General features: G+C 35.4%; 1 protein-coding gene across 1 annotated transcript in view; it reads left to right on the plus strand.

Annotated features, from left to right (window-relative positions):
* Nucleotides 1-25,834, plus strand: part of Spf45 (splicing factor 45) — a 99,934-nt gene that overhangs the window by 52,230 nt on the left and 21,870 nt on the right. The window contains exon 4 of the mRNA XM_067146197.2: nucleotides 736-829. Coding sequence (XP_067002298.1) covers nucleotides 736-829 — 94 coding nt within the window. The remainder of the gene's footprint in view (nucleotides 1-735; nucleotides 830-25,834) is intronic.

Here is a 25,834-nt window from a genome sequence, read left to right on the forward strand (position 1 = left end):
CGAGGATAGGAATTGTGCCAGCTGCTGAGGTCTGTCGCACTCCTCTGGGGCGATGATACAAAAGTTAATACGTTAAAGTCTACAAATGCTAGTTACAACAAACAATTGGTACAACCACAGCTATATGAAATTTTAAATACCACAATTTCTGTGAACATAATTCTTGCAATGTTCATTTATAGCTCCAAATAATAAATATATAAATTTTCCTCACCAGTCCCGAAAGATAAAATATTAAAAACATTATATTAAGATTTCACATTTCTGAAATTTAATCAGGTATTACATAATTCTTGCAATGTTTGTTTATAGTTCCAAATTTTAAATAGTAATAATAACTGGTCACAATTTTTATTTTAAAACTGGCCAGAAATGGTTTGGAAAATAATTTAGAAAATTAGGTCTCCATTACCCACTCCTCTTGTTTCCAGTAGTAGTGAGATGATGTTACTTATTACGTTAGGATACCTCTTTTGTCTTTCCTCGTGCCTGTTCTGTACTTACCTTGCCTTTGCTACATTTTAGAATCATAGTATCTTTCATTTTCTCTCATGGGTCTACTTCTTGCTAATCAGACACAAAAGGTCAGAAATTCTCCTGAACTTTGATGTTCAGCCTGGTAAACTCTAATATTGAACATGTTTGAAAGGCTGAGCAATGCAGGTGATGATAATCTGTGTTTTTTTCTCCTGTTGTGGTCTTTGGAACTGATGTGTGGGATATTGATTATTACAGATTTACGTGAAATAAGAGAAAGAGAGAAAGAAAAAGAAGAAGAAGAAAAACGAAGGAAAAATAGAGAAGATCGAGAGAAAAGAGCAAGAGAAAGGTAAGTAATTTTAGGACAGTAGGGAAGTACCAATGCTGTGTAAAGAGGTGATGTATAAGATGTACCACTGCCCAATATTGGCATAATTATGCAGAAGAGACCAGACACTGACAAAAAGACAGGAGAATTAAATTAAGGCCAGTGAAATTAAATTAAGGCATATGATAGGAAAGGCAAGGAAGGATAGAGCAAGAAATAAGGATGTCAGGGAGGAAATTGAAGTGGAAAAGCTTTACAACAGAATTGAGGGGGATAAACTTAGATGGTTTGGACATGTTAAGAGGAATGAAGTAAATAGGAGGGTGATAGGCATTGAGATCCCTATTATCAGTGTCATAAAGAAATGTAGACTTCAGTAGTATGGGCACATTATTAGAATGAAGAGTGAGAGACCAGTCAGAAAATACTTTGACCTTACTAAACCAAAACCAAACCCCATGGCACTACAGCCCTTGAAGGGCCTTGGCCTACCAAGTGACCGCTGCTCAGCCCGAAGGCCTGCAGATTACGAGGTGTCGTGTGGTTAGCATGACGAATCCTCTCGGCCGTTATTCTTGGTTTTCTAGACTGGGACTTCGACCTTGCTACCCAAGGAAAAAGACCAAGGGGGAAGGCCAAGGAAACACTGGATAGAGACAGTGGGCCGATTGCAGAAACGATGACTAGTTTTAAGCCTTAGACAACGTCTACCTAAACAACGTCTAAATCGAACACGATCTTCCATTCCATAAACGGTATTCAGCCAATGTTAACTAGACATCATTTAAAGTTTCAACATTGGTTTGGAAATGGAGATAGGTATCTTTCATGCAAAACCAATGAAATTCGTCAGTGTGTGCGCCGAACGCCAGTCAGCTGTTTGTCTTCCTACACATTACTCAAATATGGCTATGCATTAGCATGACTTCCCCACAGATAAGAGTATCGCTTTCGGTAGAAATTAAATCTCTTAATATTATCGACACTAAAGCGACACACCACAATACGGGGAAGTGTAGCTTTGATTATAGCGTTGTTACAGCGAGTGTAATCTACTCATAAATACGGTAGCAATTAATTGAAGGAACAAGAATCCACCTGATCGATACTTTCACTTTTATTTAGCCTTAGGCTATTTCAATAGACATTAAATTAAAAGTTCAGAACATGTTTCGAATGCATTGCATTCATCATCAGCTGCTTACATTTGGCAAAAGTAAAATTAGCTAAGAACAGTCTCACAATTTTCTTTTCAATACAAAAATCAAATTTTAAATACCACAATTTCTGTGAACATAATTCTTGCAATGTTCATTTATAGCTCCAAATAATAAATATATAAATTTTCCTCACCAGTCCCGAAAGATAAAATATTAAAATAATAAAATATTTTTTGTATTGAAAAGGTGGACCGTTTTAAGTTTTCCTATCATCCTTTCTCAGTTCAATACGGACAAAAATGAAATTCCTAGGTTTAAAAAAAAAAAAAAAAAAAGTGTTAGTAGTACGTGTGTGAATGGATGTGGGGGGGGGGGGGGGGGGTAGAGGGGGGGGGGATGCATTGAAGGCGATTGTTAGTTGAACTATGACTTATTATTAAAAATCTTAATGTTAAAAACACTGATGGACTAAAATATAGTTCACTATAAGTCTTGTGAATTTTCCATAAGTTCCTTGATTACTGAAGAACTTGTATGCACTATGTGAAGTATTTCTGTTGAGCTATTGGTAAAAAGTTTCCTTAAGAAGGCATCCGGTGTTTTCACGTCTCTTATCTCCGGTTGGGTGGAGAGGTGTGGCTTGTTTCGAATATGAAGTTTGCTATTTGTAGTTTGAATTGAAAAAAGTTGGATCATCTGTATCACGACCTGTAACCGGCAGGAAAAATGCGGCTATTAATTGGAGTTTGAAAAACGTAACGGATAATAAGTCTTTGAGTGTTGGAAAGTATGAAAGTACGAACTTACCCTTGTCTTGCGTGTTAGTTTAACTTCCCGTACTACGGGAGTGGGTTTAATCCGGCTGCCTTCAACCTTGTATTGTAACTGTGTGCTGTAGTTCGTGAGTTAGCCTGGTTAGGAGGGAGGGGAAATGCGGACGTGTCGTCATTTGCTATATCGGGCGGGGAGGAGGTTTCTGCTTGTGACGTGTCGGCCTTGTGATTGCTTGAAGTGTGCACTGGGCGTGTTTGCTTCCTTCGTAATAACTCAATATACCTCAATATGCATTCAAATAAGGGGTTTCTCTGTTCGTTTACTTCATTCAAGTTCTTGTCCTTATTAAATGACTTGTCTAGACTGTTCATTAACCTTCCCTTGTTTAGCCTATTGAGAATTACTAGGTCTTGTTTAATGTCTGTGAATCTATGGCCTGTTTCACTCATGTGTACTCCCATTGCAGAGAATCTTTTATGTTTCTCCGCATTGACGTGTTCTAAGTACCTTATTGTGAAGTTACGTCCAGATTGCCCATGTATGTGGCCTTGCACTGATTGCATGTCAGTTTATAAACACCTGAATCCTGGAACCGCTCCTCGCTATTTCGATTGACCATATTGTAGTTGAAAAATTTTTGTCTTGTATTGTTATTCGTTGAGAACGCTATTTTGATGTCATGCTTCTTGAATAAATTGGTAATTGCATAAATGTTGGGATTGTTAAAGGTGAACCTTACGTACTTTTTTGTTTGCTCTGATTGTTTTGTTAAGTTTGTTTGTAGTTTATGCTTAGTTTGGCAATTAATCCGTTAATGGTTTTTAAATTAAAACCATTAATAATGGCCTGCTGTCGAATGAAGGCTAATTCTTTATTTCTCTCTTTGTTGTTTAACGGGATTTCAAAAGCTCTGTTGATAAAACTGTGATACGCTGATTTTTTGTGTGAATCGGGGTGTAGGGAGTTACTATGAATGGTTGTTGGGGTGAATGTAGGTTTTCTATAAATTCCAAAGTGAAATTGGTTGTCTTTTTTAGTTGTGGTCACGTCTAAAAAATTAATCGAACCATTTTCTTCTTCTTCTTCTTCCTCTTCTTCAACCGTAAACTGTATATTGGGGTCTAAGGTGTTCAACATGTGTACAGTAAAATGCTAGAACTGTCATTATGATCCTTGTCAATTATGGCGTACGTATCATCAACGTAGCGTACCCATAAATCAAGTCCTTTGATATGATCTATAATGTAGGAATGTTCCAAGTAATCCAAATAAATGTTTGCTAGTATGCCGAGGCTGGAGCGCCCATGGGGAGGCCATCCTGCCGATAAATCTTACCGTTAAACATAAAATAGTTCTGACTAAGTACGAATTCAAGGATAACCATAAACTCTTCTATTTCGGGTATGCTTACCTTTTTATATTCTAATAGGTTGGTTTTTATGATTTTAATAGCCTTCTCTATGGGGATATTGGTGTACATATCTTTTATATCGAAGGAACATATTGTGTGAGAGGATTTGAGTTTGAAGTCCTTAATTTTCTTGCAGAAATCGCTAGAATTTTTTACGGCTGTGTTGGCGTAGTAGACGTAATTTTGTGTTAAGAATCTATGAATGTATTGCGATGTTTTATATGTAGGGCTCTTACGAAAGTTGATTATCGGTCTAATAGGTATATCTTTTTTATGCAATTTGGGCAAAGCTCTTGCAGTAGGGAGTCCTGGGTTCATATTAATCAGCTTTTGTGATTCCTGCTCACTAAGAAGTAAGGTACTTTGTTTGAGTATACTTTTCAAATTTCTCTGAATCCTTAGGGTGGGATCTTTACTTACTATTTTGAACTTGTTGTTATTGAAAAAGGTTTCGGTTTTCTCAATGTAATCGGATTTGTTCAGAATAACTATATCAAAGGACTTGATTTATGGGTACGCTACGTTGATGATACGTACGCCATAATTGACAAGAATCATAATGACAGTTCTAGCATTTTACTGTACACATGTTGAACACCTTAGACCCCAATATACAGTTTACGGTTGAAGAAGAAGAAGAAGAAGAAGAAGAAAATGGTTCGATTAATTTTTTAGACGTGACCACAACTAAAAAAGACAACCAATTTCACTTTGGTATTTATAGAAAACCTACATTCACCCCAACAACCATTCATAGTATATGATTTTTCACGAGAGTTTAATCCTGATGTAAACAAATAGGCGGAGCACCTTGGCTTTGCACGTGGACATAGACGTAGTTGATTGGAGAAGCAGCCATCGCACTCACTGGACTGTATGCGAGCTCGAAGAAAAGTAGTACGTGGCATTAATTTAATTTTATCTTAGTTTATTACATTTTAGATAGTCTGAAAGAATACGTAATCAAATTAAAATATGGTTGTCATATATACCGGTGTGTATCTATAATTTTTTAAAAATAAAACAGTGATTAAATAACGAGATTTGAAGGCAGAAGGCGTGGTGTAATGCAGGAAGTCTTCTCATAGCGAGGGAAAGTCCCAAGCTGTACAGTGTGGAGATAAGGTGTTGCATCTTGCAGCAGCTGTCAGTGTCAGTATTCACAGTGAGAGAAATGGAGCAACAGGTGCTCTAGCCTACGATAGCTTTCTTTAATATTCAGAAATAAATAAATAAATAACGTAGGCCCTAATCTTCAGCAGTAGATCTCCCTTTAGACCCCTCTGTTTAGTTTCGCACAGCTCAAAAACTGTTCCTCGTCTATTTTAGGTAATATGCGCAGCACTGTATGTCCGAACACGAGACGTTGACGGGGCAGAGGTCGATACTACACGCTCAGCGAATCACAACTCTTTCTTTGGCTGAGGCGTGGACATGCCTTGTTTACATCAGGATTAAACTCTCGTGAAAAATCATATAACTCCCTACACCCCGATTCACACAAAAAATCAGCGTATCACAGTTTTATCAACAGAGCTTTTGAAATCCCGTTAAACAACAAAGAGAGAAATAAAGAATTAGCCTTCATTCGACAGCAGGCCATTATTAATGGTTTTAATTTAAAAACCATTAACGGATTAATTGCCAAACGCAAGCATAAACTACAAACAAACTTAACAAAACAATCAGAGCAAACAAAAAAGTACGTAAGGTTCACCTTTAACAATCCCAACATTTATGCAATTACCAATTTATTCAAGAAGCATGACATCAAAATAGCGTTCTCAACGAATAACAATACAAGACAAAAATTTTTCAACTACAATATGGTCAATCGAAATAGCGAGGAGCGGTTCCAGGATTCAGGTGTTATAAACTGACATGCAATCAGTGCAAGGCCACATACATGGGCAATCTGGACGTAACTTCACAATAAGGTACTTAGAACACGTCAATGCGGAGAAACATAAAAGATTCTCTGCAATGGGAGTACACATGAGTGAAACAGGCCATAGATTCACAGACATTAAACAAGACCTAGTAATTCTCAATAGGCTAAACAAGGGAAGGTTAATGAACAGTCTAGACAAGTCATTTAATAAGGACAAGAACTTGAATGAAGTAAACGAACATTTTTTTTTTTTTTTTTTTTTTTTTTTTTTTTGCTAGTTGTTTTACGTCGCACCGACACAGATAGGTCTTACGGCGACGATGGGCCAGGAAAGGGCTAGGAGTGGGAAGGAAGCGGCCGTGGCCTTAATTAAGGTACAGCCCCAGCATTTGCCTGGTGTGAAAATGGGAAACCACGGAAAACCATTTTCAGGGCTGCCGACAGTGGGGTTCGAACCTACTATCTCCCGAATACTGGATACTGGCCGCACTTAAGCGACTGCAGAGTAAACGAACAGAGAAACCCCTTATTTGAATGCATATTGAGGTATATTGAGTTATTACGAAGGAAGCAAACACGCCCAGTGCACACTTCAAGCAATCACAAGGCCGACACGTCACAAGCAGAAACCTCCTCCCCGCCCGATATAGCAAATGACGACACGTCCGCATTTCCCCTCCCTCCTAACCAGGCTAACTCACGAACTACAGCACACAGTTACAATACAAGGTTGAAGGCAGCCGGATTAAACCCACTCCCGTAGTACGGGAAGTTAAACTAACACGCAAGACAAGGGTAAGTTCGTACTTTCATACTTTCCAACACTCAAAGACTTATTATCCGTTACGTTTTTCAAACTCCAATTAATAGCCGCATTTTTCCTGCCGGTTACAGGTCGTGATACAGATGATCCAACTTTTTTCAATTCAAACTACAAATAGCAAACTTCATATTCGAAACAAGCCACACCTCTCCACCCAACCGGAGATAAGAGACGTGAAAACACCGGATGCCTTCTTAAGGAAACTTTTTACCAATAGCTCAACAGAAATACTTCACATAGTGCATACAAGTTCTTCAGTAATCAAGGAACTTATGGAAAATTCACAAGACTTATAGTGAACTATATTTTAGTCCATCAGTGTTTTTAACATTAAGATTTTTAATAATAAGTCATAGTTCAACTAACAATCGCCTTCAATGCATCCCCCCCCCCCCCTCTACCCCCCCCCCCCCCACATCCATTCACACACGTACTACTAACACTTGTTTTTAAGGTTTTAAGAAAATTGTGAGACTGTTCTTAGCTAATTTTACTTTTGCCAAATGTAAGCAGCTGATGATGAATGCAATGCATTCGAAACATGTTCTGAACTTTTAATTTAATGTCTATTGAAATAGCCTAAGGCTAAATAAAAGTGAAAGTATCGATCAGGTGGATTCTTGTTCCTTCAATTAATTGGATCATATAGTCGATACGGATATGAAGTGGATAGTATGTAACAAATACGGTAGCTTCGACGAAAGGAAGATGAAGCGATAGTAACATGTAACCGAGTGTGTTGTATGGGCAGTATAGATGTAGCTTGCATTCTGAAGATCGTAGGTTCGAAATGCATCATCGACAGCCCTGAAGATTGTTTTCAGTAGTTTCCCTAGGTTTACACCAGGCAAATACTAGGACTGTTATTATGGCCACGGCTCTTCCTCCCCAGTCCTCCTCTTTAAACAATAAACACCACCAGTTGCCATTTCCTGTCTGATATGTGCCGAAAACTTATACGATTATATATATAAGTAGCTGTAGTACCCGGTGTTGCCCGGATTAGTTTTAGAATGTTTACCTTTAAGATTTGTATTATCAGTTAGTTATGTGTGAAGTGAATTTTTATAGAATTCCTTTTTGACTTGCAGATTGATATGTTACGATCTATTACATAGTTTTAGCATTATTTAGACGTGTTTGATTTCAAGTTTTAGATTATTTAATTTTTCGAGTAAGACTTTGTCTTTATGGAAGCTCGAATCGACTGGGAAGTATTTGATCCTGTCAAAAGTTAATAAGTGATAGATAACTATATGAATTTAGCCGTCGCACTATAGATACGATGTACACAATTTCAACTGTCAATGAGACTGTCCCCTCTCGCCCCCCACCCCTAAGTGATAAAAAGTCTGGATTGTCACCATTCATTTCAGTGACCCCAAAAACTGTAGATTCGACACTATTTTCGATTATTTTTATATCTCACTCACCCCCACCCCTAAGGGGGCTGAACATGAACTTTAAAAAAATCGGAGTGTCACTATTCATTTCAGCGAACACGAAAACTATGGATTCAATACTATTCTGTTATTTTTATACCTTACCCCCCTCGCCCCCTGCCCATAAGGGTGCTAGGTGTGTCTTACCCCCACATGGTTTGTCTCCTGATGCTAAGTCATAAGTGTACCAAATTTGGTTGAAATCGCTCCAGTGGTTTAGGAGGAGATGTAATACATATATACAAACAAACAAACAAACAAACAAACAAACAAACAAACAAACAAACAAACAAACAAAAAAAAACAATGACATTTATATATATTATTTTTATACTTCACCCCCTTTCCATCCCCGCCCAAAGGAGTCCTATGAGTGTCTTACGCAACAGTATACTTTTTCCAATTTTGGTTGGCAGCTATGCCCAAACGTACATGCATAATGTCGTGGGTCTAGAATCCTGGAGTTGACGTTTCCATGGTTACGGCAGTTCATTTCTTTTATCCGATTCCAAGAGCAGGGGTAATGTGGTGCCAATATCTCCATAACGGTTGGTTTTAGGGCCCATAGGGCTTACAGAGTTTTGTTCTTTGTATCAAGGGGCTTAAAATGAGCTTTTTCTTGTCTTTGTACGACAGATTCGATTTTGCCTATATTAGCCTAGTATTTTTATATCTTCCCCGTTGCCCCTCCCCCCCCATCGAAATGTTTTGAAAATAAAATACAGCCCATGTTACTCACTGGCAATGTAGCTTTCTATAGGTAAAGTAATTTTTAAAATCGGTTCAGTAGTTTTTGAGTCTATCCGTTACAAACAAATATACAAATTTTTCCTCTTTATAATATTAGTAAGGAAAACCACGTACAACCTACTTTTTAGGTTTCACCATTAGGCCTATGTTTGTTTACTTGGCAGTAAATATAAGTGAATCCCTCCCGGTTGATGTATGTGACAGCCGTCTGACGATCGGGACACATAATTCTGATATATATGTAGTTCGAAGTAACCTATAATTCCATGGAAATTACACCATGTATAAAATAAAATATATCGGTTGCCAAGAATTGTTCTCAAGTTGACAGTTACCGGACTGTCCCTTCGTCAGTCTCAAGAAACAAATCTCTTGAAAAGCGAAACCTTATTTTACTATCTTCGCGTACATGTCAAATGAATTGCTGCGATTTAGCAGCGGGCGACCCACAGAGAGGCCGTCGGACTAACCTGATCTGGAATCGTCTCAACATGATAATACAAATTACATGTTTCATGGTACATGACCTATGATAGTGATTCACTCCTCTCATTTGAGGTTAAACAGTGCTCTCAGCAGTGTTTAAACATGACCGGTTGAACATTCGTTTTAGACAATGTCTAAGTGATAAATAACGTCTCTGCAATGCGGCAGCCATATTTAGGCATTGTTTAACTGTAGACATAGTCTAAACACCGTTTCTGCAGAAGAGGAATGTCAGATGGGAAGATGTTCTTGAACGGAAACTGTATGCAGACGAAGAAATGGAGAGTGCTTGTACACCACACTTGGGAAACTGGAGTTGGAAAATGAAGGGGGTGGTGTTGATGATGATGATGATGATGATGATGATTATGATGATGATGATGATGATGATGATGATGATGATGAAAGAAGGGGCTGGATTGGAACACAGTTAAGGAGGAGCCATTGTAGTTGGATGGAGGAAGGTGGAAAGGTGCTATAAACATCTCAACCCGGCGAGAACTGGACGAGGGAAATGAGACGACGATGATGATGATCTACAGGGTGATCCTTTACAGTGTTATTGACTTGAACCAGTAATAACAAACGTATGCAATCTCTTCTGAATTACAGAGTAATTGTGGGAGATTCCTTATCTGCCTATTCCAATTCAATTCCTGCACTGCATGCACTCTATATGCACGTAAGCCCGATTCTTTTGTTGTGCTCTGATGTGCCATATGAGCAGTCCATCTCTTGGCTCAATTGATGCAGTGATTTCTTTGGCGAGTTCAGGTTCAGTAAGAATCCTCAAATATCTTCAACATATCTTGACTCATTCCAGATCTGTGTTTTCCACTCCAGCTGAGAAACAAGCCAGTTTTCTCCAGCTTTCTCGCCATCAGTAAAATGATTGGTCTGGTTGGAACGCACACTGAATTCTCGTTGAAATGCCAGTTGTGTTTCAATCAAAGTACTGTATTTGTTTTCACAACAAAAACATGCTACCGAAGAGAGTGCTGCATGTTCATGTTATGACTGCAAACTAGTTGATAATACCCACCAATAGTAATAATGATCAGCAGTGAATATGGGTTATGAACATAGATTTTCCCATAGACACTGAGATCTTTAAATTCAGTTTCAAGTTTACAGTAGCTTTCATAGGGAAATTATAACTCATTAAAATTGTAAAGGTTTGTATGGATCGTCCTGTCTTAGTCTGTATGTCTACAGAACTTCCAGCTTCATCAAATTCATGTATTGGTGCGCATCTTTTGGGGAGGCCATTTCATGAAATTATTTTTGAGAATAGATTTTGAAATGATCGAGAAGTTTTTAAAGAAAAAGGAATTAGAACACAAATCTTAGATTATTTTATTTCTTAGCAAGCAACATTAACTGCTTATACTGAAGTGCTTAACACTGGATCATTTACACATTAAAATCGCCAAGCATTACCATAACAAACTAACTTCAATGTAAGCAGCAATAATGGAGGTTCCCATACCCTAGTAAATTGTTCCCTCCTTCATATTACCATATGAAATAAGTCATGATATTCATAATCAAGTTAGTTTTCAAGCTGACGTCAACAGAAATTAGTTCAGCTTTCAAGCTCACCAAGAAATTGAGAATACAGTGATAATTAGGGCCCGGATTTTTAGTTTCTTAAAAACCGTGTTTTAGTTTTTTAATAGCTCAAAATAGTTTTTATCCTCCTGAAATAGTTTTTAATGATCATTTCAATCATTACTAAAGTTATACTATTCATTCAAACTTTCTTGTACTTTATTGTAACCTTCACGCCTCTCTAGTACAAAACGATACCACTCATTTCAAAGTATGGGACAGAATGGCTTAATGAAAGCATTTCAAACACATCATTCCAACTGAAATTAAAAATAACAAAGAATATTTATGCACAAATACAATAAATGGTTCATGTAGGTTAAATTTTTGTCACTTCCAATGCATCAAGAAACATTTTCAGAAGCACAGAACACAGTTTTCACTTGTTGTTACATTGTACAACTAAATTCATTTCCAGATTTTTCAGAGTAAAACTTTTTCCGTTATCTCTCAAAATATTCTTATAGCAGGAAAATGTACGCTCCACACAACAAGAAGTCATTGGAGCAAGCTTCATTGAAGCAATAGCTCTCGGTCCCAGTGGTACCTCGTCAGTAATTTCTTCTCCCTGAAGTATTGCAGACACTCTGTTCATTGTTGAAAATCCAGGGTTCCACTGTAGAATTTTGGTGAGCTTGAGTGAATAGGCTTCACCCACTGGTCCTGGTATTTCCTTCTTCGAAATGGAGTCCACAACGTTTATTGAATCTTTTAATGGCAACGATGCCGACTCAACACGCTCAATAGCTGCAGGAAGATCAGCAAAGTGTACCCTAATGAAGGCAAGCGAAACAGCGTTCTTGTTCGTGAGAGCTGTTTTAGCCTTCACTATGCAGAGTGCATCATCGACATCAAAAGAATTTATAACATTTTTAACGTCTTCAAAGTGATTTGCATAGTATAGGACTGCATTAAGCCATGTCCCCCAACGAGTGATGATGGGTTAGGGAGGAAGAGGAGTTTGAGGCAACATTTCCTTGAATGTGAGAATGCAGCTAGGAGCTTTAAGAAACACCTTTCTCACAGAAGAAACAATACTGTTTACTCATGGAAAATTATTTCTAACCTCTTCAGCCAATCTGTGTAAGCCATGGGCTATGCAAGTTACATACAGCATGTTAGGGTAGAAACTCTTCAATACTTCACCAGCTTTGATCATATATGCTGCACTATCACTCAAAAGAAGTAAAAACATGCCATCCTGTTTTTCTCTTGGCCAAAGAATGCGAAGAGCAGCTCGGACGGTGCAAGCTAGGGTCAGTGTATTCCACGACACATTTGCCGAAACCAGCGCTTCACATAAACGGATATTACCGAGCTTGATAGCTGCAGTCACTTAAGTGCGGCCAGTATCCAGTAATCAGGTGATAGTGGGTTCGAACCCCACTGTCGGCAGCCCTGAAGATGATTTTCCGTGGTTTCCTATTTTCACACCAGGCAAATGCCGGGGCTGTACCTTAATTAAGGCCATGGCCGCTTCCTTCCAATTCCTAGGCCTTTCCTATCCCATCGTCGCCATAAGACATATCTGTGTCGGTGCGACGTAAAGAAAATAGCAAAAAAAAAAATTACTTTTCATTACAGTAATGGGGATTTTTTTATTGGAGGTATGCCAAATAATTCCTTACCTGCTTTTGGCAGACTTGACAAAATATAATTGTGCCATCTGTAGTAAAGTCCGGATCGTTACCAATCTACTGGCGAATCAACCAACTTCGAGATGACTTGCCTTTAGGCATCGCTACTTCTGAAATGCATAAGCTTCTTAAACTGCCTTCAATAATAAATTGATTTATAGGGAAAATTAATTTTAGTTTGTCGCATAATAATGTGTATAGAGCTAAACGGTGAACAGCGCCGTAGCTGGTGGTAGTCGACCGTACACAATGAGAGGTGCACTGAAACTGGCAAGTTAAGCGGGCTTGTACCTGCTAGATACAGGTCAGTGAACACCAGGGGGTCGCCTCTTGATTTGTGCTGTATCCTAGTGGAATAGTATCGTATCACATTGTTTCGCTCGCACTAGTTATACTTTCAAACCACTTCCAGTTCCAAACCATGAAGTCATTTCAAAAAGTCGTGCATAATGTTTATTAAAAAATCATTCAATTTCATTAATATTTGGTACTTCTATTTCAAAATAACGTAACATTGCCTTGAATAGCCTATTTAGTTTCTTTTAGGTTTTAACGTCTTATTTAGTTATTTTTAGGTTTTATAACATTCGAGTAATTTACTCCAATGGTAATGAAATGGATAAGTAAGTTAAAATACTGCAGTTAACTAGCAAGGAATAAAATAGTTTAAAACCTAAAAATCCGGGCCCTAGTAATAATGTTACTGGCTTACCGTCCCACTAACTACTTTTATGGGTTTCATGGACTCCAAGGTGCCTGAATTTTGTCCTGCAGGAGTTCTTTTATGTACCGGTAAATCTACTGATACAAGGTTGGCGTATTTTAGCACCTTCAAATACCGCTGTTCCGAGCCGGGATCGAACCTGCCAACCTAAGCTCAGAAGAACAGCGCTGCACCACCTGAGTTACTTATCCTGGCAAGAGGAATCAAGAAAGAAAGAAAAAGGACACACACTCTCCTAATTTAATTTTATACATTTCCTACCTTTATTTTGATGTATGCATTACTATTACCATATTCTTAAAAGGAGAGAAAGATCTGTATTTTATGATTTATTGTGATTTTGAAAAGTTCAAAAACTTACTTACAATGTAGCACCTGGCTGTCCCTTTTCCTTTCTTTCTTTCTTTCTTTCTTTCTTTCTTTCTTTCTTTCTTTAAAAAGCAGAAAGGGACAGAGATTTTTTTAAACATATTTTCAGCTTTTAGGCTGGTTGTAATCTTTTACTTAGCACATTAGGCAAACTTACAGACACTAATTATTCAGACTACATCAACAGAAATTGGGATGAGTAGTTTAAATGTCAATTTATTTATTTATTTATTTATTTATTTATTTATTTATTTATTTATTTATTTATTTATTTATTTATTTATTTATTTATTTATTTATTTATTTATTTATTTATTTATTTATTTATTTATTTATTTATTTATTTATTTATTTATTTATTTATTTATTTATTTATTTATTTATTTATTTATTTATTTATTTATTTATTTATTTATTTATTTATTTATTTATTTATTTATTTATTTATTTATTTATTTATTTATTTATTTATTTATTTATTTATTTATTTATTTATTTATTTATTTATTTATTTATTTATTTATTTATTTATTTATTTATTTATTTATTTATTTATTTATTTATTTATTTATTTATTTATTTATTTATTTATTTATTTATTTATTTATTTATTTATTTATTTATTTATTTATTTATTTATTTATTTATTTATTTATTTATTTATTTATTTATTTATTTATTTATTTATTTATTTATTTATTTATTTATTTATTTATTTATTTATTTATTTATTTATTTATTTATTTATTTATTTATTTATTTATTTATTTATTTATTTATTTATTTATTTATTTATTTATTTATTTATTTATTTATTTATTTATTTATTTATTTATTTATTTATTTATTTATTTATTTATTTATTTATTTATTTATTTATTTATTTATTTATTTATTTATTTATTTATTTATTTATTTATTTATTTATTTATTTATTTATTTATTTATTTATTTATTTATTTATTTATTTATTTATTTATTTATTTATTTATTTATTTATTTATTTATTTATTTATTTATTTATTTATTTATTTATTTATTTATTTATTTATTTATTTATTTATTTATTTATTTATTTATTTATTTATTTATTTATTTATTTATTTATTTATTTATTTATTTATTTATTTATTTATTTATTTATTTATTTATTTATTTATTTATTTATTTATTTATTTATTTATTTATTTATTTATTTATTTATTTATTTATTTATTTATTTATTTATTTATTTATTTATTTATTTATTTATTTATTTATTTATTTATTTATTTATTTATTTATTTATTTATTTATTTATTTATTTATTTATTTATTTATTTATTTATTTATTTATTTATTTATTTATTTATTTATTTATTTATTTATTTATTTATTTATTTATTTATTTATTTATTTATTTATTTATTTATTTATTTATTTATTTATTTATTTATTTATTTATTTATTTATTTATTTATTTATTTATTTATTTATTTATTTATTTATTTATTTATTTGAATCGTTCGTTGTTGAAAGGCACTGAGTCCACATTTTTGACAAATTTGTTTGACAGCGATTTTACGTTGTAAGAAGCAAGATGCATGTTTTGGTGTTGAAAGGAACCTTTTCCTGGCAGCGCTTGTGCCATTACCACAGCCGTCAGGTTAGTTATTCCGTGTTGAAAGGAACTTAGTCCTGCAGTTAGTGCATTTCAACACGGGATGTCTACTAGCACCAACCAACCTATGCAGAGAGCGCTGCTGTGTCTCGGATGTCAAGATTGGCGCTCTTGTCTCCTTTGTTTACGTAGATGTTGAGTGTTGTCACTGACAATATATCCTACGTGGTTGTTGTGCTCTGCATATTATTACTCTTCTTCTTGCTGTGTTCGTAAAGATATTTCCATCATGGACAACGAAGTTATGGCAGGAAAGAAACGTAAACGCAACGAAGAAAATTATGCCAGGAATAAAGTCAAGTGATCAAGGGTAAAGGGTACTGCATATACAAGCTATGTAGGAAAGGCAGTTCCTCAGAAAAGTATTGGACCTTCCTGCAGGTATGATGGAAATTATCATTTTTACCTAGATAGTATCTGTTCAACCATTTCACTTCCATAAAAGGGATTCGAACGATTATTCATACTGAAGTTATGATTACTTAATGGATGTCGGACAAAGAATTTACCTAGGTAACTTGTTTGTTTTAGGTGCAAGCGTCACTCCTTCAATATATTGCAAGAAGAAGAGAGGCTGCAGATATTTAGTGCTTTTTACGATTATGAAACCAAAAATGAACAGGATATCCACGTACAGAGACTGATTGAATGGTCCCATTAAATGGCGAAGACCTAGGGCTGTTAATCAGGACGCAGAACGATCAAAAGTGGAACGTGAATCAGCTCATACATATTTTGTTCTTAGAAATCAGGAGCATCTGCAGGTCTGTAGGAATGCATTCATTAGTTTACACGGGGTAACACAGAAGCGTGTATTCAGGATTGCTAAGCTGTTAGCGAAAGGTGAAAGCCCAGTGGACAAGAGGGGATTCAATAAGAAGACGCATGCTATATCACGTGAAATCTGCACTGAAATTCGGGACCACATTCTCAAGTTTCCAGTCAAAACTTCTCATTATGGGGGTAACGAAGTAAACTATTTGGTTGCAAGGGTGAACCTTAAAAAAATGCATGATTTATTTTGTGAGGAACATCCTAATCTTGAAGTAAAATATACATTTTATGTTGATTATTTCAATAAGAACTTTGGCTACAGATTCGGTAGACCCCAAATAGATGTGTGCAGTTTCTGCGAAGAACTTCAAATCAAAATGAAGTCTCCGCACTTACCACAAAATGTTAAATTAGCAGCAGCAAGTGAGCTAAATATTCACAAGCGCAAAAGTCACAAATGTTATTCTATGAAATCATGCTCAGAATCCTGCCAGTCTGATGATACAACCTGTGTTGCCTTTGACTACAGGCAAAATTTCCTGTACCTCATATACCTGTTCAGGAAATATTCTACCTAAGGCAGCTATGGGTACATGTATTTACAATACACAACCTCCAAGACAATAGTTCCAAAGTATACATATGTCATATGAGGGGCAGGCCAAGAAAGGGGCCAATGAAGTGTGCACATTCATATTGGACTATCTCACCAACAAGATTAAACCAGGCATGAAGAAACTTCACTTGTACTCTGATGCGTGTCCAGGCCAAAATAGGAATAATTCATTAATTCGTTTCTGCATGGGCTTGGTTGAAGATAAACGATTCGAGGAAATTATTCATCGCTTCCCTGCCTTGCGATAGGGATTTTGGTATTTTCAAGAAACAAATTAAGTGCTGCGACAGAATCTACACTCCAAAAGAATACTGTACAATCATTGCTAACGCAAAAAGAATGTTACAATAAAAATGGTCGAAGGAACTGACATTGATGTGGATGCGTGGTGGCCTAAGCATTATAGGAAAACAACTCTTAAGTGATGAATCAACAGGAAAGGACGTCCGACTCGTTGGCTGAACGGTCAGCGTACTGGCCTTCGGTTCAGAGGGTCCCGGGTTCGATTCCCAGCTGGGTCGGGGATTTTAACCTTAATTGGTTAATTCCAATGGCACGGGGGCTGGGTGTATGTGCTGTCTTCATCATAATTTCATCCTCATCACGATGCGCAGGTCACCTACGGGTGTCGAATAGAAAGACCTGCACCTGGCGAGCCGAACTTGTCTTCGGACACTCCCGGCACTAAAAGCCATGCGCCATTTCATTTCAACAGGAAAGGACGTTCCTATAAGTGCGAAGGTGGTGTTTGCTCCTGCATCGTTTTCCGAGTTCGAGTATTCTGCAGATCATCCTGGCAGAGTGATTGCTTGTCCCTTCATTGGGAGTATAGTCCATCACCCCTTCCATTTGTCTCAGCCTGGGCCAAGAAATGGTCCTCTTATGAATCAGTTTATGAAGGCCTATGAGAAAGGACGAGTACCAATCAAATCAACAAAAAAGGATGATCTCAAGAAGGTTCATCATTATGTAACGAGTTCTGAGGCAAGTAAAGCATTCTTTGATGAATTACTAGAATGGCCGTGTCAGCGAAAAAGGTTTTCCCGTCTTTTCTAACAGTATTACTTGTTTTGCTAATATGTTTTTGTTCCTCGATATCTGTGACTACAGTGCAGCTGTTTTATTTATAATGGGTTTATTTAAACATACCGCATAACAAAATAATAAAAAATTCTGTGTGTTGTTTGAAGAAAATAACAGTTATTCCATTTAAGTTACCTTTTATTTTCATCCTTGCATATACACATATTCATTTAGAAATAAAGGAAATAAACCATGAACGGAAATGTTATTGCTCGTTTACAGGTTCTCTTCGTTCCATGTTGAAAGGAACTAAGTCCAGTTACGTATTTTGTCCGTAAAAGTGTTAGTAACATACGGCACAATACAATTTTTACTTTATTATAACGGCGTGTGTGTGCACTTTACATTATACAAACAATTATGTCTCATATTACAATACAAGAGCGGAAAAATGGTTTTTTGTGTTTATCTCAAAACTTTAAAAATTGGACATAGTGCCTTTCAACAACGAGCTATTTATTTATTTATTTATTTATTTATTTATTTATTTATTTATTTATTTATTTATTTATTTATTTATTTATTTATTTATTTATTTATTTATTTATTTATTTATTTATTTATGTCTTGTTTGTTTGTTTGTTTGTTTGTTTGTTTGTTTATTTTATTTTGGCTTTCCTTAACACCAACAACGGCAGGCCTTATGGCGACAGCCATAGCATTTTTTTAGAGCCAAAATGGAGAAACCATGAAAAATCATCTTCACATCTGCCAAGAGTGATATTCAAATCCAACTTCTTCCAAATGCAAGCCCTTAGTTGTATATGGATCTTCATTTTTTCAATTATACATAAGAATATTATCTACCGTAATAAAAGATACTTCCCTTGTCTCACTGGTGCAGATATGAAGAATAAACTGCATTTTAGATGAAATATTTACATTTTAAAGAAGGCATATTGTCATAGCAATAATAATATGCAATAAAATATAAATAAATGAATTTTTAAAATGAACATAAAGGTAAATTACAACATTAACTGTTAGTATATTTACATTTTAAGGAAAATGTGTTATAATAACAACATCAGCAACAATTTCTTTCTCCAGGCGTAAAAGGGTGTCCTGATTTGCACAAAGGCAGAGGCAAATGCTTATCACATCATTCACTCGGTTCCTAGAAAATAAAAAATTCGAAATTCATAAGTACCAATATAAACAAATCAAGATGTCTAAGTCCATAGCAATAGGAAAAGAACTAACTCTTTCAGACCGCCTTGGTTTCTCCATAGTGTTCTTAAAATTCATGGACATAAACAAGAAAACAGACATATAAAGAAAATTAATTTTCTTAATATCCATAAAAGTCATTCGGAAAGGTGAAAGAAGTAATCCAGACAACTATAGAGGTATTTCCATCCTTGACTGCACATATAAGATTTTCTCTAAGATACTATATAATCGGATTAAAGAACAACTTGATCAAGAGTTGGTGAATACCAGGGAGGCTTCAGAACTTGGAGAAGCTGCTCTGAAGAAATAATAACTTTGAAACTAGTCGTGGCATATTACAGAAAACGAAACAAGCTCCTTTCAATAACATTTATAGATTTCAAGGAAGCTTACGACTCCATCCACAGACCATCATTATTAAAAATTTTAAGACATTTCGGACTTCACCCAAAGCTAATCATTGATTGAACTTACTCTAACTAATACAATTTCTAAAATTAAGTTCAGAGGAGAACTTTCCGAACCATTCTTGGTAACAACTGGTTTCAGACAGGGTGATGGATTGTCACCTCTTCTTTTTAACTGTGGACTAGAGTACGTAATGAGGGAATGGTACAAGAACAACTCGATAAATATAAAAATTGGAACCCAGAAGGATAACATACATTTGAACTATCTAGGATTTGCTGATGATCTAGCTCTTCTGGCCAATGATATTCAAGAAACAAAACAACAAATAAAATCTTTACAGGAAATAGCTCAAAATATTGGTTTGAAAATTTCATTTGATAAACGGAAATTATGCTAACTCAACTTCTGCTTGCAAACAAAATTAAGGTGGGAGACCAAGAAATAAAATTGTAGAAAAATTTAAATATTTAGGTGAAATAATCACATATAACCTGAACAAGAAACCAGCATGGCAAAATAGAATAGATAAACTGGTTAAAGTACAGCATGTTACCAAGAATACATATAATAAAAAGTGTCTCTCAATAGGAACCAAATTGAAACACTACAAAACAGTCACCCAGCCACGAATTACATATGCAAGTGGAACATTATTCAAAACAATAAACACACTTGCAATAGATAGAGTACTCAAGTTAGAAAGGAGAATAGTGAGGACCTGTTTAAATAAAAATTATCAAGTAAACGGAGTCTGGAGATTAGCTTCCAATGAAACAGTTTATAAAGAAATAGAACCTATGACTAGCACATTGAAAAAGAAATGAATATCATTCTTAGTCTATCTAATACGGGCACCAGAAAATAGAATCATAGGAAAATAATAGAAAAATTATGGAAGAGTAAGAGTAAGAAAATATTAGATGGATCACAGAACTTAAAGAAGACATGAGTGAGTTGCATATTACAATAGAAGATTTAAAATACAAAACCAATACACTCAAAATATTGAAAGATAAACACACTAGACTACAGACAAAAATCAACCAGCAGAGAATAGGAAGAGTGATTCCAGAAGCAGAAAGAAAATTATGTTCAGAAAGCATGAAACAGTATTGGGCTGACAAAAAGAAGAAAAACCTCCATAAACCTAAGTAGTCCTATGTTGGCTAAGAAAGTAAAATAAATAAATAAACAAATAAAAGTCATTCGAAAAAAATAATTTGAAGAAATTAAATTTTGTAAAATTGTCAGGAATATAATTTTCAAACCTGCTTGCCTAGTAAATTGTTGTCTATCATGGATAGGAACAGAATTTGCAGTAGTGTGAAGTCCTGTCACCACCACCTGCTGTTGGTAAAACAGTATTGAGAATACCACTGTCGTCTTCATCACAATTGATATTTTCATAATAACTAGGTTCACCTGAATTCTCACTTCCACTAAATAAATCACTATCACAAAACAATTCTCCTTCAGTATCATTTAGCAAAGAACAAACACCGAGCGATGAAGAAGCCGTAGTGTATACAAACTGCGGCTGACGTCGTTCTTTTGTTTCTAGTCCAGCCATACAAGGAGGATAAATACTTAGAGCACCGGGCGAGTTGGCCGTGCGGTTAGGGTCGCACAGCTGTGAGCTTGCATCTGGGAGATAGTGGGTTCGAATCCCACTGTTGGCAGCCATGAAGATGGTTTTCCATGGTTTCCTATTTTGACACCAGGCAAATGATTGGGCCGTAACTTAATTAAGGCCACGGCCGCTTCCTACCCAGTGCTACGCCTTTCCTATCTCATCGTCGCCATAAGACCTATCTGTGTCGGTGCGACGCAAAAAAAACTTAGAGCTGCGCTATTGCAAAGAGAATATTTTTGTGATTTTGATAATGTGAAACAGATGGCATTTGCTTTAGCTAAAATCAAAGGGCTGAGTACGTATTCGGAATGACACCGTGCAGCGGTAATAGGGAGTACTTCTTAAAATTACAAATTATTTATTTGATCAACCACCTATTCAATACATAAAAATCTTTATAATCTATATATTAAAAAAAATTGATGAAAACTAAAGTCAGTTAGTACGGCCATTCTATCCGGTCGATTTCCTTCATTTTTTTTTTAACTGAAAGGTATTCTTGCACAGATTTGTCATCAGGCACTATAAATCACTTAACTTTTGCATTCCTCAAATTATTTGATTTTCTCAATTTTTTGTCTCGTTGAAGCTATCATATCTTTGGCTCTAATTGAGGTACAGAGTTTGTTTTGACCTAAGAACACTCAGTGGATCAAGATCTTTCATTTCAGCTCTTAACTATTCAGATGTGTTGTTCTGAGGAAAGTTATGAGTGCACATTCAATTTGACATCCCATTTCTTCAACATTTTTTTTTCTCATTGAAGCAATTAAATCTTTCATTCTAATTGAGGTACGCAGTTTGTTTTGGTCTAAAAAAACACTCAGTGGATCAAGCACTTTCTTTTGAGGTAATAACTACTTAAATTGGTAAATTCTGAGAAAAGTTATGAATACATTTGTCTCCATGATGAAGATCTTTCAAGGACTTTTCAACAATTCAGCGTGTAGTGTTGTTCCAAGGAACGTTTAATTCAATTTCTTTGTGTGATGTATTTTCAAGTGTTTTGTTGACATAATCTATATATTAAAAAATCTATATATTAAAAAAATTTATGAAAACTAAAGTCAGTCAGTCCAGCCATTCTATCCGGTCGATTTCCTTCATTTTTGATTAACTGAAAGGTATTCGTGCACAGATTTGTCATAAGGTACTATAAATCACTTAACTTCCACCTTCCTCAAATTATTTCATTTTTGCAATTTTTTGTCTCTTTGAAGCAATCATATCTTTGGTTCTAATTGAGGTATGGAGTTCGTTTTGGCCTAAGAACACTCAGTGGATCAAGCTCTTTCGTTTCAGCTCTTAACTATTCAAATTGGTTGATTCTGACGAAAGTTATGAGTGCACATTCAATGTGACGTCTCATTTCTTCAACATTTTTTCTCATTGAAGGAATCATATCTTTCATTCTAATTGAGGTACGCAGTTCGTTTTGGTCTAACAGCACTCAGTGGATCAAGCACTTTCTTTTGAGGTAATAACTACTTAAATTGGTAGATTCTGAGAAAAGTTATGAGTACATTTGTCTCCATGACAAAGATCTTTCAAGGACTTCTCAACAGTTTGGCGCGTAGTGTTGTTCCAAGGAACGTTTAATTCAATTTCTTTGTGTGATGTATTTTCAAGTGTTTTGTTGACATAATATTACATTCTATTACCTCAGCAGATCATGTGCTTTATTTCATTAACTCGGAACTTTGCAAATACATCCGTGAGGAGGGTAACGAACAACACCATACTTTGCACATTGCGGGCGGAGCCAGCGGGAAACTCCTAGTTAGGATTTAATCCTTGTTACAATAGTTTGAATGGGACATGTTTCGCCTGTTTTACAGGCATCATCAGCCATAACACCTCAAGGGTAGATCAGGATCCTGATGTTCAAAATGTATTATTGGATTTTATCAATATTTATAATCTTAAAAACTAATTACAAGTTCTTTTATTGGAATTGAAAACAGTTGTGGTAATTTAAAATATATATATATATATATATATGTATTGGCTGGAATTGTAGTTTGACTAGATCTAAACACATTGAATGAATATGGTGTAAAGTAAAATATAACAAACTCTTTAAGTCTTTTAAGTTAGAATGTCTAAACTTTTAGGAAAGTCATTCCAACTTGAAACTCATTAAGTGAATGTTGTTGCAAACGTATCACAAACTAATGGCTTATGTTGTAAAAATATGGTTAAAATTTTTGTGTTCAAATGAGCTTAAATATCAGTTTAGAACACATATCATTAAAAATACAGGATGTTCACATTAAAATTTTTTAGGCAGTCTATCATTGAGAGATATTTCTGATTTTTATTAGCTTCCAAATAAACTTTAACATAATTATTTGTCGTAACCAGTATTGTCCTCCATTCGTAGTTATAGTAATGTTGTAGATGCTTTATTAGCACTGCTTGGTTTATAAGGCTGGAATCGTTGCCACCTAAGTGAGTTGGTCAAAAGGGGACATTTAAACATTTATGTTAGAAGTTGTATATGTGCAGGGAGAGGTTTGCCGAATATGTGTTGAAAGTCTCCTGACTGTTGTAATGGTGTCTGGCAGTGTTAACGACGTTGCGGCGTCCAGTGACATGCAGACGGCCAACTCCACTCAAGTAGATTTGGTGATTGACTACGGAATCAACATTTACCAGTTCCTGTTTTACATTTGAAATTGTAATGATAGCAGTGATGGAACTAACAGTGCTATGAATATTAGTACATGAAAGAGTCTGAATGATGAGCATACTCAAGATGCTAAGAATTTAGAGCCTAATTTATTTTCAAATTTACTCATAATTTCATCCTAGTTTTTAATGTCATTTGTATATTTGTTCACTTGTTTTATGTCATTTGTGTGTTTATACATTTGTTTAGTTATTAAATGTTTTACATTAAGGCTGAAGATGGCCAACCCAGGCCAAAACTGGTCCCTAGTTAATGTAATTCAAAATATTGCATATTATGGTATTGAAAGATGGACCATTACGACATCAATTTAATAATTATTATTGTAATTACAATTCAATATACCGGGCGAGTTGGCCGTGAGCGTAGAGGCGCGCGGCTGTGAGCTTGCGTCCGGGAGATAGTAGGTTCGAATCCCACTATCGGCAACCCTGAAGATGGTTTTCCGTGGTTTCCCATTTTCACACCAGGCAAATGCTGGGGCTGTACCTTAATTAAGGCCACGGCCGCTTCCTTCCAACTCCTAGGCCTTTCCTATCCCATCGTTGCCATAAGACCTATCTGTGTCGATGCGACGTAAAGCCCCTAGCAAAAAAAAAAAAAAAAACAATTCAATACGGATCAGAACCATGAAGTTTATATCCTATGAAAAAAATTCTTTCAGATGGCAGCACCTGTCGGAACATACGAAGAAAGTTTAAAACCTATCGCTTGTTTTGCAATGGAGGTAAGAAGTAAAAATTCCTGCGCTTCACACAATGTACGCCCACCATCGGGCTTGCTCCAGCCATGTCACCTGAAGCGAGCTCCACTCTGCGGGTTAAGGTGTTGAAAATGGGAAACCACGCAAAAACCATCTTCAGGGCTGCTGACAGTGGGGTTTGAACCCACTATCTTCCTAATGCAAGCTCACAGCTGCGGCCAACTCGTTCGGTGTAGGCGATAAGAACTGTAGGGGTAGATCAAGGCATGAATATGGCAAAGAAATTAGAGTAGTTATGCAGGAAAGAAGAGGTTAACACAGGTTAGGGTAGCGTGGACGGCTGCATCAAACCAGTCTATAGACTGATGACTGAAGCAACAATATAACATTTCACAGATGTGACTGAGTCACTCCTTACAAGCTGTAATTTTTAGGAGTCTCCTAAGTGATCAAGACAATATCAAATATGTAGTGAATTTTGCGTGGAAGTGCCGTGGAAAATGTCTCCGGCAAATTTTCAGCGACAAGTCAACATTCTATGTCAGTGGAACAAGCAGAATGTTTCAGTGAGGGATTCATAAGGTTTTGAAGTAATAATGGAACTTCTAAAGGATTCTCCAGTGTTTAATGTGTTTTGCCTCTTCTTCTTTCAGGAAGACACCACAACAATTGAGATGAATTTCAACATGCTTATATATATTGGTTGGTACCAACAACTGCTCAGGGATTGTAATTGCAGTTGAAGTATTGCCCTAGTAGCACTGGGAAAATAAGAAGTGTCCTGGATAAAGTAAATAATGTGCCAGGTTGTCACGTGGTAGTGGTGGTGGTGGTGGTGATTACTATTTTAAGAGGAAGTACAACTAGGCAACTATCCTCTATCAGGTTGTCAGGGTCCTTAATACTGAAAACATTACTCAGAGAGATAAGTTGTTTTTACTCTCAACTAAATTTATTAAACTACTATTTACAGTTTCTTCAAGTTCACTTGTGTTTTGAGTTTTCCACTCAACACAGTTTATACTCCCTGCTCTCAAACAGGCCTCTCACAGCACAGCTTCGTTGACAGAGCAGTTCACTGCACAGCTTACCACACTTCCCATAATCAAGACCGTTTAACTCACTGCTGACGCACTCCTGAATGACACATCACAAACTCGCAACCATCTTGTACTCTCTTGTTTCTGGCTCACGACTGACTCC

The sequence above is a fragment of the Anabrus simplex genome, chromosome 4 (genome assembly GCF_040414725.1).
Source record: "Anabrus simplex isolate iqAnaSimp1 chromosome 4, ASM4041472v1, whole genome shotgun sequence".
In the NCBI taxonomy this organism is placed as follows: domain Eukaryota; kingdom Metazoa; phylum Arthropoda; class Insecta; order Orthoptera; family Tettigoniidae; genus Anabrus; species Anabrus simplex.